Source organism: Cervus canadensis, chromosome 28 (assembly GCF_019320065.1).
Source record: "Cervus canadensis isolate Bull #8, Minnesota chromosome 28, ASM1932006v1, whole genome shotgun sequence".
Classification (NCBI taxonomy): domain Eukaryota; kingdom Metazoa; phylum Chordata; class Mammalia; order Artiodactyla; family Cervidae; genus Cervus; species Cervus canadensis.
In genome coordinates this window covers 48,962,854-48,981,288 of record NC_057413.1, presented here as the reverse complement: position 1 = coordinate 48,981,288, position 18,435 = coordinate 48,962,854, and the positions used below count along the sequence as shown (strand labels likewise).

The 18,435-nt window shown below is 56.8% G+C and overlaps 3 protein-coding genes across 4 annotated transcripts; all 3 read right to left on the bottom strand.

The window, feature by feature from the left end:
• Positions 1 to 1,223: 1,223 nt before the first annotated feature.
• On the bottom strand, positions 1,224 to 11,227 carry SLC29A1 (solute carrier family 29 member 1 (Augustine blood group)). 2 transcript variants are annotated; one of them, XM_043450304.1, is made up of 14 exons: positions 11,088 to 11,227; positions 8,717 to 8,826; positions 7,471 to 7,553; positions 5,539 to 5,620; positions 5,222 to 5,424; positions 4,977 to 5,116; positions 4,591 to 4,725; positions 4,401 to 4,498; positions 4,145 to 4,223; positions 3,615 to 3,712; positions 3,282 to 3,390; positions 2,945 to 3,030; positions 2,196 to 2,395; positions 1,224 to 1,872 (listed from the first exon to the last, which is right to left on the bottom strand). In XM_043450304.1, exons 3-14 carry the CDS (start codon positions 7,497 to 7,499, stop codon positions 1,761 to 1,763), a joined length of 1,371 nt encoding a protein of 456 aa, XP_043306239.1. In that variant the 5' UTR covers positions 7,500 to 7,553; positions 8,717 to 8,826; positions 11,088 to 11,227; the 3' UTR covers positions 1,224 to 1,760. The 2 variants fall into 2 exon arrangements, with proteins under 2 accessions (XP_043306239.1, XP_043306240.1); XM_043450305.1 differs by having other exon boundaries at positions 11,102 to 11,213.
• Positions 11,228 to 11,754: 527 nt separating this feature from the next.
• On the bottom strand, positions 11,755 to 14,746 carry LOC122429302. Its single transcript, XM_043449516.1, has 5 exons — positions 14,726 to 14,746; positions 14,297 to 14,660; positions 13,945 to 14,242; positions 13,574 to 13,705; positions 11,755 to 11,764 (listed from the first exon to the last, which is right to left on the bottom strand). The coding sequence occupies exons 1-5, from the start codon at positions 14,744 to 14,746 to the stop codon at positions 11,755 to 11,757; spliced, it is 825 nt and encodes a 274-aa protein (XP_043305451.1).
• Positions 14,747 to 15,111: 365 nt separating this feature from the next.
• On the bottom strand, positions 15,112 to 16,347 carry MYMX (myomixer, myoblast fusion factor). Its single transcript, XM_043450175.1, has 2 exons — positions 16,318 to 16,347; positions 15,112 to 15,878 (listed from the first exon to the last, which is right to left on the bottom strand). The coding sequence occupies exon 2, from the start codon at positions 15,818 to 15,820 to the stop codon at positions 15,566 to 15,568; it is 255 nt and encodes an 84-aa protein (XP_043306110.1). The 5' UTR covers positions 15,821 to 15,878; positions 16,318 to 16,347; the 3' UTR covers positions 15,112 to 15,565.
• Between the last annotated feature and the right edge of the window lie 2,088 nt (positions 16,348 to 18,435).

Here is an 18,435-nt window from a genome sequence, read left to right as displayed (position 1 = left end):
AATGTTCTTTTCAGATTACTCTGCAGCCGTGTGTGTGATGGGCTGCAGTAGACCTGGCTGGAGTCCTGAAAGGCCAGGCAAGAGGCAGGAAGGGGCCCAGGGAAGAAGCACAGGGTCCCTGAAGGGCTGTGCTGAGGAAGGAGCCCTGTAGGACTGTCCGCTGTGGGTACCATGGGTCTGTCGAGGAGCAAAGGGAGCAGAGAAAGGGTGTTTTCTCGCAGCCTCGTGACCAAAGGGCTCTGCAGGGATGGGAGAAGACTCAGGGCACCCCTTGCTTTTGAAACTGATAGGAAAGGAACACCTTGTTTCCCACCAGCCTCAGATTACGTGTCCTGGTTTGATGTGTATCCTGGGGTATATCTGTGGGCTCCAGTTCCCCATATGATAATACTTAACTCTCTGTTAGGACTTCGGAGCTAATCAAAGACCCTTAAAAATGTGCCAACATCCCTTAAAGAAGTCTTCAATTAAACTGTCAGAAGTAAAGCCCTGACAGAAGTGCCAAGGGCATGGGGGAGCGGTGGGGGGTGGGGGTCAATGTCAGCTTAGCAGTCAGAGCTCTGGTTTCACTTCCTATCAGGAAGAGCTCTTTCTGAGAAGGGGGACTCCAGTGGTATGGCCCCCTCCACCGAGTCCTCTCACGGTCCTGAGTCACTGCACACCTCCCCAGGCCAAAGTCTGGGAAGAGAAAGGGGCCCAGCTTCAACGAGGACACACAGGCCCCTTGTTCGCCAAGGAGTCTGCCTTGACTTCGGGGTCAGGGCCTAGTGCCAGGCAGGGCAGAACCCTCCAGCTGCAGCCTCTTCCTGCTGGTGGGATGGGGGTGGGGAGGTGGAGCTGGCTGCTTTTAGAGAGGTCCCTCCCCAGGGTTGGGGTGAGGACAGAATGGAGGGGGTGACACCGAAGACAAAGGGAAGATGGGGCACTGTCTCCACGCCCAGGCCTCTGAAAGGAGGAATGAAATGGCAAAAGGAAATAGCCTTTCTCCATCTCAGCCAACAGTCTGGGTGTCCTGGCTCCAGGCCTGTCTCTCTTCTGTGGCCCCAGCAGGAGGCACTGTAGTGCCTCTGAGACTACAGAGGACCAACCCCACCCCTCAGGCCTTGGACCCAGGCCCAGTGCTGGCCAAGGCCCATCTGGGTCATGCTCAACCCCCCAGACTCAGGCTGCCATCCCTCTAGCCTCTCCAGGGCGTGAAGCCAGGGCTGCAGGACACAGGGAGCCACGGAGGAAAAAAAAAAAGTTTATTTAATCAGCCTTTGAAGGCACCTGGTTTGAGTATAAAAAAAGGCAGTAAAATGGCAAATGTACAGGGTTCATGATGGGTAGGAACATGGAGAGGTGGGAGGAAGAGGCACATGGGGAGAAGGGGGCTGCGGAAATACCAGATCAGACTTCAGAACAAGCAGTCCTGGCCCCCGGCCACCCTCGGTACAGGCAGACGGACAAGACACACAACTCACACTCTCTGAGCCTAGGAACCCCTGCCACTCTGCCCGGGCAGGCACTGGTCAGAGCCAAGAGTGGGGGGTGCACGTGAGCAGAGACTGCGTCCCCTCCCTCGGCTCTGACCCTCCAGCCCACAGTGTCCCCATGTTCATCCACACAGGCTCTCTCCTTGGGGCCTGGATGCTGGGCCCAGTGCAGGCCATGAGCAAGCAGAAGATGGCTAGACAAGAAAACCTCCAGAGGACCTCTGCCCACCCCTAAAGGGGAAGGCAGGACCCGGCAGCTGGTGCCATCTTGCTGTCCATCCGCGGTCACACGACTGCCCGGAACAGGAAGGAGAAGACAGCCCCCAGGGCCAGGCCCAGAGATAGAAAGAAGGCCATGATGGCTCCAGCTGTCTCTGCCTCAGCCGGCTTCACTTTCCTAAAGGAGGGAGGACGAGCCGACCTTAGGATGTCCCCAACCCCAGTCCCCAGCCTCACCCAGAGCATCTCATTCTGCTGACCCACCCACCTGTCCTCCTCTCCCTCTTGGGGAGGGGGTGTGTCCTAGGGCTGTCTCTACCTTTCCCTGGGAGCCCCTCCTCCCCTCCCACTGCCTGGGCCCCAAGAGCCAGTGGGCTCCTCTCTCAGCCTGGAAACCCTGAGCTCCACGATCAGAAGTCTCCTTCCGCCCACGCTCCCTCTGCTGAGTATCCCCGGCTGGAGCACTAGACCGCATCCGAGGCCACCATACTCCCCACTCACTTGGGCCCGAAGCACATGCAGAGACTGGCGAGGTAGCCATTGGAGAAGGCGAAGCCAGCCATGAAGATGATGAACCAGGAGTCGTGGTCAAAGACCACAGGCAGGTTGCGGCGGGGCTGGACGTTACACAGCAGCAACAGGGGCACGAAGGCCAGCCGGGCCAGCACCAGGCTCGGCAGCCAGTAGCTGTCCTTCCCAGGCTGTGGGGACCAGGCCATGCCACAGTCAGGCTGGGCCAGCCCCCAGGGCTCCATTCGGAGGCCCTCAGGACCTGAATTGAAACCTCCAAGCCTAGTTACCCTTGTAGGGGTACTGATCGGGAGTGGCCATGGTAGATAGAGCCTTCTGGCCATGTGCTACAGCGTGACCTGGGTGGTGATTATCAGGGGTATGTGTATGTTTACGTGTGTGTGTATGTGTGTGTAGTCATTAAACTGTACATCTACAACTTTTACACCTTATTATACACAGATGTCTCAGTTTTTAAAAAAAAGCACGTGGGGAGGGAGGCGGGAGGGGGAATCGGGATGGGGAACACTTGTAAATCCATGGCTGATTCATGTCAATGTATGGCAAAAACCACTACAATATTGTAAAGTAATTAGTCTCCAACTAATAAAAATAAATGAAAAAATAAATAAATAAATAAAAGCACGGTCCCCTTTCCACCATACTTTCTTGGTTCCCTCCCTGGGTGTCTGTCTGGACTCTCCCACCTCACAGGGGCTTGGAGACCCTCCTTCACTTACCCACATGGTGATGGCTGTGAGGCTCCGGCCCAGCCAGTCAAAGACATTGAAAGTCAAGAAACAGGACACGGGAATGAAGTAGTCCTCTGGAAGACAAACAGGAGATTAGGAGAGGGTTAGGGGGTCCAAGAAAGGCAGGATCTAGCAACCCTGACTCTCACTGGGACTTGGGTTTCCCAGCTGTGAAATGGAGAAGATGCTTCTAGGCCGGGGAAGGGTAAATGGACCAGCAGAGTCTGGCTGCGGAGGCAACAGCCCAGGCTCCCCTCTCCCAGGCTCCTAGCCCTGCTCTCGAGTCCCTGTCCTCCCCCATCCTGGGAACCCATGGTTTCCTCACTCCAGGCGCTGCTGCCGTCAATGCTGGACTCGACTTCAGCTGTCACAGCAGGAAATAGCCCAATGGTGATGGTGAAGACGAAGCAGACGGAGAAGGCTGGGACTAAGATCTGGAGGAAAGGGACCCTGGTTTGTGTCTTCATGGTGGTTGTGCATCATTAAAGAATCAAAATTCCCCAATACACACACATGCACGTGCACATACATGCAGGAAAATTCAGGAAAGTGGCCAGTCTCCAGTCAGAAAGGGAGGGGATGGGCATGGGGTCGGAAAGGATCAGAAAAAAGGGAAGAAAGGGAGGGGTAGAATGCAGGATGCCCCAGCCCCACATACACTTTTGAGGATAGTGCGGACAGAGTGGCTTTCCTTGGTGGGCTGAGAGCTGGGGGCTGAGAATCCGGTCTCCTCTTGGCCTGCTTTTGATTCCTCTCCTGGGGGGTGACAGGTGGTAAGGGGGTCTTCAAGTTATGGGAGGAACAGAGCAACAGGAAATGACACAATCCCCAAAAGGGCTGGGGTCAGCTGGGGGTGGACACCCCCTTAAACCAGTGCACAGCCCCACCCAAGGCTTAGCCCAGATGATTTCCAACCCCCACTGCCTAAGTCCTCTGGGTCCTGACCTCTCCCAGGAGTCTCAGGTCAGGCCACGCCCTGCCCCCAAATCCGTAATTGCTTCCCAGTTGCATTCAAAGCCACCCAGAATCTCCGCCAGCTTCTCTAGCCCAGCCCTTGTTTACTGGTGTTACCCCTCACCCCCACATCCCTCTGGCATCACTGCAGGAGGCTCATTCTTGCCCCCAGCTCATGCTAGCCCCCTGCGGAGCAGCCATCCTCCACCCCAGCTTCACTCAGATTCTTCAGACCTTTACTAATGAGGTCCAGCTTGGTCTCCTGCTCCCCGGGCCCTTCGAGCTTGAGCTGCTGGTAATAGCGGTAGAATTCCTATCAAGTGAAGGAAGGTGGATTCAGAAGCAGAATCTCAAAAAAAAAAAAAAGAAAGAAAGAAAGAAGCAGAATCTCCAGAGCTTCTCCTTCCCACAGGTTTTGTCCCCTTGGCCTGGAGCCCTGGGCCCCCTCTCTCCCTGCCAAGATCTCCAAACCTGGGGTTCGAGTGCTCACCAGCCGTGGCAGGCCCAGATAACAGATGATGGTCAAAATGATAACTCCACAGGCTGTGATAAAATAGCCAAAGGCACTTTCCGACAGCTCGGAGCCACCTGGGGCGGAGGGTGTCAGCGATCAGAGGCCGGCCCCGTCCCCTCCTCCCCGCAACCACCAGGGTGACAGGCAGACAGATGGCAGGACTTACTGGCAATGGCGCAGATCATGGCCACGGAGGCGAAGAAGCCTGCCAGGCCCTGGCCACTCATGATGGGGGCCGTGTAGCTGGCGGGCAGGAGGCCAGCCAGGCCAAACAGGCTGCCCTGCAGGATGGCGCCGAAAGCTGTGCAACAGGGTGGACAGTGGAAGGGAGAGGGGAGCCGGGTGGGTCGTGGGGCCTTGGCAAGTCCTGCTTGACCCCCAGTAAGTCCTGACGCTGAGCAACCCCTTTTCTGCCCACTCCCAGGGCCCCATCTCCCAGCCCTGGTCCTTCCCTGCTCAGGCTCTTGAATCCTCACCACCCAGAGAGAGGAAAAGTTTCCTCTCTGACCAACCATGGGACTTCTGTCCAGGTCCCCACCCAGCCCTGCTTACAGTTAATGAGCATGATCTTGAGCATGGTGATGACGAAGAAGGACAGCGCATGCAGGGGCACCTTCACCAGGATGGCAGTGATCAGGAACACCAAGAGGATGGCCACCAGGCTGCCCAGGATCCGCACAGACTGGGGGATCCTGTTGGAGAGGAGGTGGTGGCAGAGATGGGTGGTGAAGCTGGGGGCCCAGCCCAGAGAGGGCAGGAGGCAGCGAGGGGGTCAGGGTGGGGGCCTAGGGGCTCACCTCTGATGCAGGAAGGAGTTGAGGCAGGTGAAGATCAGCAGGGGCACCATGGCACATAAGGTCATGACGTTGTTGAAGATGGCGCTGAGATGGTTCCGCTCTGGCGAGGGTGTCGGGGGGCTGGCTGAGGCCTGGATGTCTTTGCTTACTTCAGCAGAGGCCAAGGACATATTCTGGGACATGTCCAGGCGGCTTGTGAAATACTGTGAGGGTTGCAGAGAGGAGTGTTGGCACCTTTCGCCCTGTGCCTGCAAGCACGTATCCAGGCCTTAAATGCCCAGTGGATGAGCCCCTGGGAGCCCATTCCCACATCTCACCTTAGTGGCTGTCATGAAGAAATTCCAGGGCAGCAGTGTGCCCAGACCCAGTACGAAGAAGATAAGCCAGACGGCTTTGTACCTGGGGATGGGAGAGGAAAGTGGGGCCAGGTGACCCACCATCCCACCTTCCTTCGCAAATCAAACCTGGGGCAGTCCCACCCCCTTCCATCTCTCCAGCTGTCCCAGGGCGCAGAATATGCAGAGGAGGAGGTGGCCTGGGATGGGGGAAAGGGCACAGATGAGTCCCGAGGGGGAGGGGGATCAGGGACATAGGACCGAAGGGCATGGCCAGAGGACCTTGGTTCTCAGTCCCAAAGACTCGGGGGACCCTGCAGGCTTGGGAACCGATGTGACCCACACATCCGGAGGTGTTTTTGGAAATCTTGCTAAAGGCTGGGGGGTGGGCGGGTGAGTGAGAAAGCAAAACACAAGTCTTCTACCCCTGCTGGGTAGGCTGGAAGTGACTACACTGTCTGGGCAGGGCTGTGTGGCTTTCTAAAGAGGAATCTGAGGTCAGGAAACTCCCAGACCATTCTGGATCTAGGAGGACAGGGATGCGGGTGTCTTGGGACAGCTGGGAAATGAGGGAGCTGTTTTTTCCTGGCCCAGACAGAACCAGCTTTGTAGGCTGCACCACACAGGAGGCCGGGAGGGATGGGCCACGAGACGTCATCTGGGCTCCAGAGTGTAAATAAGAGCCTCCCAGCCTGGGTCAGGACACTCACTTGCCCCAAGCCCTACACCTCGGGGCCTATCTGGGATGGGACAGCTTCTCCCAGGCAGCCCTGTGGTCCCCAAATGTGTCTGCCATACTTTCCCCAGTGTCCACACCTGCTGTCTTCACAGAGCTGGCAGGGACAAGCCCAGGGAAATGAGGAAACTGGTCAGGCCAGAGAGCAGGGCTTGGCCCCGCATCCCAGGTGGGCAAGTCTGAATCCTGACAAATGCAGCCCCCTCCCATCTCCCTCCTATAGTCTTCACCCTGAGGAAGAGAGGCAAGGCCTGGATTCAGAGGCCCAGATGAAGGGAGCAGCTCCCAGCCAAGGTCCCACAGGATAGGGACCCAGTGTGGGGCCACTGGAGGAGGCGGAGGGGGTTCAGAGGGCTGCCACCAGAATGGGGGTGCTGGGATGGGGTGGTAGGCAGCCTGGGAAAGAAGGACACCAGGGAGGGATCCTAGCAAACAACCTTGGGCCCTGTACTTACTATGTCTCCTTAAATTCCCTCCCATCCAAGTAAACCCCACCTCTGCTTCACAAGTGGGAGGCAGTCCCACAGAGATAAAGCTAAGTGCCTAAGATCCCACCGCCAGAAGTGACCTATGGCGCAGAGGGCCGGGATGAGCAGGGGATGGGGCTGGGGGACTGTGATGAAAAGATGTTTTGGGGACCAGGCATGGCTTCATCAACTTTCTTGGGGTCTAGACTCCTGGAAGAACTTGAATACAGCTACAATCTCTTCCCCCAGAACACACACGCATGGCCATAGCTGTGGGTCTAACTGGAGGGAAGTCCCAGGCTCTGGAGGTGGGGAAGTGAGAGGGAGGTCAAAGCCAGGACCAGGGCGGGCCAAAGTCATCTGAGGCCGAGGCCAGCTCCATCCGCTGGCCAGCCTGGGAATGAGGGGTGCTGCCAAATGTCTCCCCGCGGTGCTGGCGGGAGGAGCCGGAAGCTGCCGAAGAGCAACACTGGGAACTCCAACAGGCCAGGGAGGGGCCACCACCACCGCCCTGGGCCTCCCTGGAGACATTGCACTCAGCACGCAGCCATGACACGCAGGGCCCCCTGATGCAAACGTGACCTGTAGCTACCTGGCTGGAAGGCTCATCAGCAGTGGCAATCCCAAATTCCAAAGGACACAGCACCCAGCCCCCCTGGAGACCCATTCCCGCTCCCCTGGATCCACAGCCCAGGTCCCCCTCCCCGGTACCTGTCCTGAGGCTGGTGACTGGTTGTCATGGTGACGGCGTTCTTGGTTATGCCTGGCTGACAGCTTCCTCCCTCTGGTGCTTGCTGGGGGCAGAAGCAGTGTGAGGCCCTGTCGTGGCCCTGCTCCCCTACAGGCCTCTTCAGACTTGGTGGGTGAGGAGGGCCAGGCCGACAGAGCAGGCAGGCTGCAGGGTCCTGAAGGCCCTGCTCCTGGCCCTGTCTCTCAAGGCTGCTCCTTTTGACCCCCTCAGGCCAGTCCCACTGAGCCCCCCTGCCTGCTCAGACGCTACCTGGCTCCCGGCCTGGCCTGGCCACTGCCTCCGCTATTTTTATCCCGCAGCTGAGGCTGTCTGTGAGCAGGGAAACAGGGGAGGGTGGAGAGCAGGAGAGGAGGAGGAGGAGAAAGTATGGCTGAGAGGGAGGGAAAAAAACAGGCAAAGGCATGACAGGGGTCATGAGAGGATGAGAGGGGTCAGCGACAGTGACAACGATGGAAGTGGGGACAGAGGAGGGAAACAGAAGAGAGATAAGGGGGAAGAGGGAGGGAGGAGGACGCAAAACAAACAGATCTGCTGCAGCAGCAGCTTCAGGCGTGATGACCAGGCCAGCCAGAGAGGCCGGCCTGCCTCGCTCCCTCCCTCCCCGGGGCAGCCTCCCTCCCCAGGGCTCTCCCTCTGATCTCTCTGCTCTCCTGAGGAGCCCTTGGGCTCATGGCTAGGGCAGGCAACCCAGATGCCAGCCTCTCTGTGGGTGGCACCTTAACCATCCTTTCCAGCCAATGCCCAGAGTTTTCCTGGTTCCTGTCCTGTTTTCCAGGAAAACACTTCAGGACGTGCGTGTGGGCACAGCTGCTCCCTTGACCCCCGGGGACATCCCATCCCCCCTCCCCCCCACTGCTGGGTTCCTCTCTGACTCATTCCCAGGCCCCTGGCTTCTTCCCCTTTCTGAGAGCAAAGTTGGAAGCAAGATGGAGGGATGGGAGCAAGGGCCTGCCCAGTCCCCAGCCTCTCCACTTCATACCCCTTCCCTGCTCGCCGCTCAGGCGGGGGGGGGAGGGCGTGGTTCCCTGGCACTAGGAGAGGAACCAGCTTTCCCTTGGATGGCATGGAAAGCCAGGCAGGAATTGCTTCTTGGCCTTTTGGCTAAGATCAAGTGTAGAAAGCCAGCCAGGCACGTGCGAGCACTAGAGCCAGCTCTGCTGTTCTGGGTGAGGACTGGCTTCCTCGCCCACCTGGACCAGCACTCACCAGATGCCCAGACTTGCCAGCAGAAGGGTCGGGGCAGAGGGGGTCCGGGCGGTCTGTGGGAGGTGGTCCTAGCTCAGAGGCAGGCGGCAGGTCTTGTCCATGGGCTCCTCCTGAACAAGGGTCCAGAGTGAAAACTGCGGCAGCAGGCGTATCGGGAGAGAACCCCCCAGGTCCTGCTGGGGGACAGAGCACCTCCATTCTGAGAAGCCTTCTGCACTGACACAGCCAGGGAGATAAAAGCCAGCCCTTATCTCCCACCAGCAGTCTCAGCAGGAGAGCTGAGGGGGTGGGTCCACTCCCAGGTGCAGCCAGTACTCCAGGCCCCAGCCTGAGATGGACAGCCCTAGGGCCTCTGAGAAAGGACCTGGACAGACCTTTCTGCTCCTCCCCAAAATTCCTCTCCACCCCTCCCTGCGTCAACTCCAGCCTCTCCGAAGGCCTTCCTCCACTCCTCCCCCCACTACACCTGGACGATGACAGCACAGGGACAGGAGAGGCAGACCCAGACACCCCAGAAGGAGGCAGAGGGCTTCTTTCACTCTTCCTTCCTTTCCACAAATATGTACCGAGGACCCCTGCATGCCAGCCAGGCAATGTTCTAGGCACTTGGGAGAGCGGTGAACGACAGTTTTTACATTTTCTAGAAGGACGGGGGTGGTGGTGAGAGGGCTCTACTCTGGGGGGTGGGCAGAGGAGGTGAGAGACTCATGTTTTCTATTAGGTAGAAGGAGGGAAACCCCCAGCTTCTCACTTCAGCCAACCCTGTGCTCCACCCACAGGCAAGATTCCTGGCAGTCAAGAGCAGGTGCAGTTTCAACATAGGTGGAGACTGGGGTGGCGGACAGTATCTCCTCTTTTTCAGGAAAACCTGGCTTAGGCTTAGGAGTATTCCTTTCTGCCCTCTGGCCCTCCTCTTCACCTCCCCCAGCCCCCCCCCACCCCCCACCAGCTACACCCCTACTCTGTGTTCTAGGCTGCCCCCAACCCCAGCCCTGGGCACAACTCAACTCCAGGGGCAGCCCACTCCTCCTGCCCACATCCTGAAGGTCAGTCACCCCTTTTGCTTTTGTCTGCCTTGGCCCAATCAGGGATTTTATACCAATTCAGAACAACTGGTTTCCCTCCAGCCATGCCCTGGCCTGCCCAGATGGGGCCCTGATAGCAGCCACCAAACTGGGCACCTCCCCGGCCCCCTGGTCCCCTGGCTCCCAACACCTCTCACCCACGCCAGCTTCTAGAGACATCTCTGTGGTGGCATCAAATTCACCACTTCCCTGGATCCCATATGGGGCAGCCACTACCTGCAGATACACTCTCTGGCCCTTGGCTGCCTTCACCACCACCATAAGCTAATATAGATTGTCTCCATTGAACAGATGAGTACAGCTGAAGTTCAGAAAGGTTGAATCATTTGCCTAAGGCAACAGAACTAGTGAACGAGGGAGCTGGAATTAAAACTCAATGTGAAGTTTACGCTAGGCTCCTTCTGGGGAGGGGAGGGAGGTTTAAGGGCAGCTTCCCAGCCAGCCTCATATACTGGGAGGTGGGGTAACTCTACTCCAACTAAGGGGTTAAAAAATAAGGTGGGGGAAAAAAAATAAGGTGGGGGTTAAAAAGTAAGGTGGGGGTTAAAAAGTATGGTGGGGGTCAGGTCATCTCCAGTCTGACTTGTGTTGGGTGTAAGGCGCTCCCCCACCCCATTACACACACATCCTGGCAAAGAGAGCTCACACAGAGGAAGAAAAGCCAAGAGGATCTGGAGGTGACCGTGACCGAGAGGAAGGGGCAAAGGAGTGGCCCCAATAGGGGTGAGGGGCAGGGGTGGGAGCAGCCTTCATCCGTCACAGCTCTCCCCTAGGAAGAAAATCTGGGATGTCCTTTAAAGTGAAGCAAGGGTGTTCTCTCTGGGAATAAACGAGGACGCGCCCAGGAAGGGAGGGAGGCCAGGTACACGGGTTCGGCCAATAAAAGGCCGGGTGTTAAAGAGACAGCGCCTCGACCTCTACTCCGCGTGCTCTCCAGTCCAGTCCCCGCACCCGGCGCAGTTAACGGTGCGGCCCCTCCCCAGTACCAACGACGAGATTGATCGAGATTAACCTTCAACTCGCCCGCCCCTTGGGGAGGTCAGCTCGGCCACAGGCAGTTTCAGGCCCGGTAGCCAGGTCGTCCCCGCCTGCTGGGGTCCAGGTCCCCGCACAGTAACCCTATGCCCGGGCCCCGGCGCGCCACGTGCTGCGCGGCTCCGCACGGGGGCCCCACCCCGCATCCCCCAGCCCCGGCGGCGCAGCTGCCAGGCCCAGCCTCCCTGCCCGCGTGGCAGGAGGCAAAAGCGGCGCGCCTTCCGCCCCGGCGACCCCCGGACCCCTCTCACCCGCCGGGCAGCACCTGCTGGGAAGGAGTTCTCCCGCGTGAAGGTCTGCGCGCTCTCCCGGGCCGCTTCCCGCGCCCGCCCGAGCACATTCAAACCCGCCCTCCGCTCGCCCCGCCCCGGCGCGCCCCCGCCCGCATCCGCTGCCCGGCGCTCGCCGCGGCCCCGCCCCCGCCCCGCCCCCCGCACGCCTGCCTGGAGCAACAAGGGACCCCCAGAATCGAGACCCCGTACCTGCCTGGCCCACTCTTTGTACTATTTCTGTATACTGGACCTCTGGGGGCCCTGCCCCGCCAAACGCTGCCCCATCACGGAGCACGTGGCGCTGAGTACATCCCTGGTCTCCTCGCTGGGGTTACACAAACTCCTACACGGCCGTCTCGGGACTCTCCCAGCGACAAACCTGCTCAGGCAGATCCGGAGCCCCCCACCCTCCCCCCTCCGCCCCGTCCAAACCCCGTCTCAGATGTTCCGTTATGGCTCGCGAAGCTGCCTCCTACATACACCACTCTCCCACCGCACCCTTTTCCTTTCCAGCGCTCCCTTCCCTTTTCAGTGCACTTTCTTCGTTTGGAGCTATCCTCTCAGTCCCCATGCCGGGGCATCCCTCTGACCGAATCAGTATGATGGGTGACCAGGGTTTTCCCACCTCGAACACTTACAGATCCGCTCACCCACAACTGTGATTTAGAGAGAGATGTGTGTAGGGGGTGGGGGAGAAGGTTGGGGGAGGGGGTGGCAGCCCTACTGTAGCCCTCTTATGATTCACCCTTTCTAAATCCAGAACTTTGGAAAAGCTAAGGTACTGCTGGGAACGGGAAAAGTCTTACATCCTGAGTGAATCCTGTAATCCTGATACTCAGGGAGGGAAGCCTTGCTGAGCCCCACATCCTCCCAATCTGAGGAGGAAGGGGGTGGGCACGCTGAGGGATGATTAGTTCTTCTTGTACCTGCAAGGAAGGAGGAAGAATTCCCTCCTTTTTGGTTGGTCAGTAAATTTAGGGGACAGGGGAGTCACTGCCCCTGCAGCAGCCCTCAGTACAGGAGGACGATCCAAAGGCTAGTGAGATTGCTGAGGACAGAAAATCCAGTCCAGTCCCACTCCTTTAACCCAATTACCCAAGAGGCTTTTACCCTGGAGAAAGTCACAGACACTAATTAACAATTAGCAGTGCTAACATCATAGGGATGTTAGTACTAACACCCTCTCTCCAGTGAACAGACTAGGCTTTGAGGCAAAGGGTAATTTTTCTTCTTAGGACTGATCAGTGGGGTCACCCCAAGATACTCAGAAGAGCTGTTGCCAGCCTACTGGCTCGGAAACCCACAGAGACATGATACACCATCATCCCCCGGCCTTAACCAGCAGAGGGCAGGAAGAGGGATATGAGTAGTGTTTATCTAGGCACTGCCCCACAGCTTGAGGGCAGCTTCATGTCTGGGTCTCCCCCACCCAATTCCTACCCTGTGTTTGTCAAGCCTCTTTCATCCTCTCTGGGCCCTCCTCTCCCCTTTTTCTTGGCCCCTGTCTCTCTGCCCATCCTCATTTCCCGTCTCTGAGCCTGTGGGGGTGGCGGGCTTTAGTGGCCAAATGGATCCGGCATGCGTGGCCAGGCTGGTGGCAAGTGGCTGCAGTTGTGTGCAAAGGGGGCTGGAAGCGGAAAGAGACTGGGAGGAAGTGGTGAGGGTCCCAGGCCAGACAGGGGAAGGCTGGTTCCCCTCCCTACCCCTGCTGAAGCCTAGCCGGCTAGTAGATGGCAGCAGGCAGGGCTGTTATTGCTGGACAGAAGCCTGTCTGGCACCCTCCTTGCCTGGGCCCCCAGCCAGCACCCACACCCCTCCAGCACCGCCTCTCTACGCAGGGATGGTTGCTGAGGGCCAGGGCCCTCTGCTGGACAGCCTCGGAGCCCAACTCACAGTGGCCTGGGCCCACCAGGCCCAGCCATTCGCTGCCCAATCTTTTGGCTCCCTCAGGTCCCGGGTCCAGTAGGGTGTGAAGCGCTGATCCAGCTGCACCCCCCACCCCCACCCAATCCCCCACCTCTGTGAGGCTGTGACCTGTGACTCCCTCCTCCCCCTTCCAGGCCCCAAGGGTGCCTCATCACCTCACACACACAGTCCTATCTTTTCCTAGCCCTGCCTCCATCTGCGTTTGCTCTAAGTGTGTTTGCTTGGCTCTGCAGTTTGTCACCAACATGTCTCATGACTATGTTCTCAGTTGTGTTTGTGACTCGTGTGTGTGTGTGTGTGTGTGTTTGTGACTCTTATCTCCATGGCCTTGCGGCAGGGCTGGGGCCAGAGAGAGGCCAAAGAGGCAACTTGCCTGAGGTGCAATATTTAAGGGGGAGCCCAAATATTCCAGAATCCAGATAAATAATGTGTTAATACAATATTAAAAAAAAATTAAAGTTAATGAAAGAAACAAAAATCCATGACGAACAAAATATCAGCTAAGATGAAGACAGAATCCAGCCCTCTCAGTCAGATACCTCAAGTCCTTCACCTTCCTTATTGGGTGTGTAAAGGGGTCAGGGTTCAGCAAGACTGGACTTGGTTTTCCAGCTTCATGTCTCAGACCTCTGCCCCATCCTTGGCTCCGAGGTCTCTGACCCTGGACACATCTGCAAGTGATTAGGGGAGGGCAGTCATCTCACCACGGCCTCCAAAGTCCGCCAGAAACCGCAGATGCAAACTCCGTTGATTTACACCACCCCACGAGAGCCCCGCCCACTCCGTTCTCTGCCTCGCCCCGCCCCGCCCCGCCCGCCCGGGAAACAGCAGGCCCCGCCCCCTCGCCGCTGCCCCGCCCCTCGCCGCTGCCCCGTCCCCTCGCGGCTGCCCGCCTCTGCTGCCCGCGCACCTGCTGGGACTTCCCAGGGGGCCTCCGGTGTCAGGGAGCCGGGACGGAAGTTCCCAGGCCAGTTGGCCCCTGGTCCCCGTTTGGCCTCCTCCCTGCGGGACTGGTGTCGTCGCCGTGGCCGGAAACTGCAGACTGCGCCGGGTCTGACCCTTCTGTACCACCGGGCAGGGAAGGGGGTGCAGCGTACTACCCCGGCATCCGCCCCGCGCACGGTTGCAGACTCCCGAAAGAGGAACTCTCCGGGAGGCCAGCGGGAGGAGAAGCCTGGAGCGGGCTGAATAAACAAGGCGCCCGGGGCCTTGGAAGGGACCAGGGGTTCGAATCTCCTTCACCCCGCCCCTCCCTAGGCTACCTCTCTGAGTGGGCGGGGGTGGGGCGCGAGCACGTGCACTGGCTTTTGATGACTCCGGGAGGAAGCAGATGGTGTCCGGGCGTGGGGAGGCGGTGTCTGGCGGAAAGCCCCGCGGGGCCGCCTTGGGGGCCCACAGCTCTGATCTCGAGTCTTCCCCCCAGGCCAGCCTTCTAACGGGGTGTGCAGACAGGGTGAGGGCCCTGAAAGGGGTTTTGTCGCCTGTCGTCCTCACTTTACCGCTTTGAACCGGGAGCCCGGGGCTGGGTGGAGGCGGGTAGGAGGGAGGAGTGTAGCCGAAGAACTGTAAGCAAATTATCTGGAAGCAGGTATGCAAATTGCCTCTGACAACTCTTGTTTGAGATCCCTAAGGGGCCTCCCACTGGAGAGGAGAAATGAAGAGGTGAATTCCTCAGATCACATGCCACCTACCCTGTACCCCCTAGATACCATCCTGGGCAGAGTACCCCTCAAGGGTATGCATCTCTAGTCTGCTTCTCTGGGGTTCTGCCCACAGGGTCCCTCCAAAAACAAATCTCCCTCTTCCCACACCACTAGCTGAGAAGAGTGTCCACACTCGCTGGAGGACATTAACCTCCTTACCTTGAGCTGCCAGCAAGACCCAAGACTGCTAACTCCCAGTGTGAGACATTCAAGTTAAAAAGAGAAACAGCTTCCAGGGCATTGGGACTGAGAGGGACAATGACAGAGGTAGCAAAAGGAAGGCTTGAGGTGTTCCCCCACCCGTTCTCCTCTGGACAGTTTCGACTGTCCTGCAGTGCAGGAGTGTGACAGGACTGTCAAAGGCATCCTAAGAATTAAAGGCCACAAATTATTTATTGAGCCCCTATTGCATACTGGGCTTTGGGGGCAGGAGTAACTCCCTGGGGAACCAAGTTCTTATTATTTGGGAAATCTCAAACCAGAGGCAGTCTGGATTAGCCGAATTGTCCATTGTCCCAGGGTTCCTCTTTGGACCTCCGGTCTCCATTTGCCTGGGTGGTGGAGTGTCAGTTCCCCTCCCTCCAGGGGCCAGAATGCGGGGAAGAATGCTGGGAGGGAGGGACGGTGATCTGTTTTCTGGAAGCAGAGCATCCTTCCAATCCTTTCTGCTGGGAGGGGGGGCCATGTCCTAGCTGGACCCCTCTCATGCTCAGTCCCCCACCATGTCTTCTGCCCACTGGGGAGGCTGCAGTCAGTGATGGAGCCAGGACTGTCTTACTCTGAAATAAAGCATTTCAGGGGGCACAGCTGCTACCAGGATTCATGGCCTCATTTTTGGGAGGCTAGCCTCTCCCTCCTCTCCAGGCGGGCCACTCTGGAAGTCTCCCCGGTGTCCGGCGGGCGTCTCTGACTGAGGACGAACAACAGACAGCCCAGCAAAGCCTCTCTCAAATCCTGGGAGCCCAGGCGGCGGGCCAGCCGGCGCAGCAGGGGCAGGAGGTGCTGGCGGGCCAGGCGGGCAGCGGGCAGCAGCAGGCGGGCCAGCAGCGTGCGGAGCAGCAGCGGGAGCAGAGGAGCAGGCATGGCTGGTGACTTGCAAGGCGATCCAGACTCCACGCTCTCCTTTCTGCTCCCTTCTCACCTGGCAAAGACACGAGGAGGTGGGCAGGAGTAGACTCCTGCTTCAGTTTACACCCGCCAGCCCCCAGATCTCAGTTCATGGATCGTTTTAGCTTTCTGGAAGCCCTTTCTCTGGGAAGGGTGGCTGGGGCCAGAGGATTCTCATCACAGCACGGATGGAGATGGAGTCAAGGCAAGAGTGAAGCCCGCGCTGGGACCTCCAGCTCGCCATTTCCAGCCTCTGGGGTTCCTACTGTCCCTGGAATCCTCCCTTCCGTCAGTCACCTGCTCCTTCTACACACCCTCAGTCACCTGGCATTCCCTAACCCCTCTCCCTCAATCCAGCAAGAGCTCTTCCCTAGACAATTCTAAATTCTCTTTTCAGGGACCTTGATCCAACCAGACCTGACACTTCCTACCCTCCCAGTTCCCCACCCCCACCCATGGGCAGCAGCTCTCACCAGTGAGACTGCTGCTCAGCGTGGATGTCTGGCTGAATTTGCCTGTAGGGGCCACATCCTGAACACTGCACAGGGCTGCCCCGCCCAGCTCAGCCCCACCCAGAACAGCTTGCCTGGGTTGGGGGAGCAAGGGAGAGACAGCTGTGTTCTGGTATCTGGTAGGTGAAGGGAGAGGGCAGCTGGGCTGGAAGAAGAGATGCAGTAATTTCTCCTACCGGATGCAGACCTCAGAGTCTAAACCCAGATTGCACTTTCTAATGGTGTGATCTGGGGCACATTGATTCTTCTAGGTTCCGGTCACCTCATCTGTTACCTCAATACTTGGGAGGAGTAACTGGAATGGGACAATGCATGAGACCCACTGACCCAAACCTCAGAAGCACTAAGGCTGCAACCCACACACCGGGCATGCTCAGAGCAGCCCAGACAGAGAATAGGAGCAGGGCAGGCATTGTGGGCTTTCTCCTGGGGAGTGGAGAAGTGGGGTCAGAGTTCATATCATAGCTGGACACAGCGGGGTAGAACTCCCACTCAGGGATGGGAAGAGGCATACCCACGTCAGGACCCTGTCCACATTTTTCTCTGGAAGATTAAATGGAGTTCCATGAGATAGCCAGGTAGAGACAGTCCAGATTTGTTTTGTTTTGTTTTTAAATACCTCATACTGACATGTGCACACTGCTATATTTGAAATAGATAGCCAACAACCACCCGCTGTATAGCACAGGAAACTCTGCTCCATGCTCCATAATAACCTAAATGGGAAAAAAATTGAAAAAGAATTTTTTTGTATATGTATACATATGTATATATTCAGGTATACAATATGTATACCTGAATCACTTTGCTGTACACCCAAAACTAACAATATTCTTTTTTTTAACACAATATTCTTAATCAACTATACTCCAATATAAAATAAAAATTTTTTAAATAGTACATAAGGTAAATACCTCATTCTTCTACTTCCTAAAATTGGTATAATTTCTGCCTTGATGGACTCAGATGAGATAATGGCCATAAAAGTGTTTTGTAGAATAAGGACATGGGAATATGATCGTTTATCATCAACCTATCACCACCCACCATTAGCATCGTCATGATCTCCACGTCTCCACCATCAACAACCTTGAAGGAAGAAAACTTTCAATTTTGTCAAAAAGGTCTGTCCTCCTTCTACCCAGAGGAAGCAGGGAGTGGGTGGCAGCTAGAGTACAGATGTATAGATGTGGTCTTCCTTTCCTTCTTGTCCTTTCCAGAGGAGTTGTGATGGTCAGTGTTTTCCCTGGACTATGGTTGGGACATGTATTAAGTACGTGAGTGTGTCACGCCTGTGAGTTCATTTTGTTGTTCAGTCGCTCAGTCGTGTCTGACTCTTTGTGACCCCATGGACTGCAGCACGCCAGGCTTCCCTGTCCTTCACCATCTCCTAGAGTTTGTTCAAGCTCATGTCCATTGAGTTGGTGATACCATCCAACCATCTCATCCTCTGTTGCCCCTTTCTCCTCCACCCTCAATTTTTTCCCATTATCAGGGTCTTTTCCAATGAGTCAGCTTTTCGCATTCAGGTGGCCAAAGTGTTAGAGCTTCAGCATCAGTCCTTCCAATGAATATTCAGGATTGATTTCCTTTAGGATTGATTGGTTTGATGTTGCTCTTCAAGGGACTCTCAAGAGACTTCTCCAGCACCACAGTTCGAAGGCATCAATTCTTCTGTGCTCAGCCTTTTTTATTGTCCTGCTCTCATGTCCATTCATCTCATATCCTGCTCTCATTTCCGACTGCTGGAAAAACCATAGCTTTGACTATACGGACCCTTGTAGGCAAAGTAATATCTCTGCTTTTTAATATGCTGTCTAGGTTTGTCATTGCTTTTCTTCCAAGGAGCAGGCAAGGAGTTCATGATCTCACTCAGTTTTCACCATTGCTCTTCAGGGAAATGACTGTTATGACGTTTGTACAGATAAGGAGACTGAGGTTTAGAGGGGTTAAGCAATTTACCCCAGATCACACAGAGGATAAATGACCTGGTCACCCCACCAAGACCTGCCCCTCCTCCAGACTCTCCCATATCTGTAAGAGGTAACTACCTCTTTCTAATTATTCTGACGAAAGTCC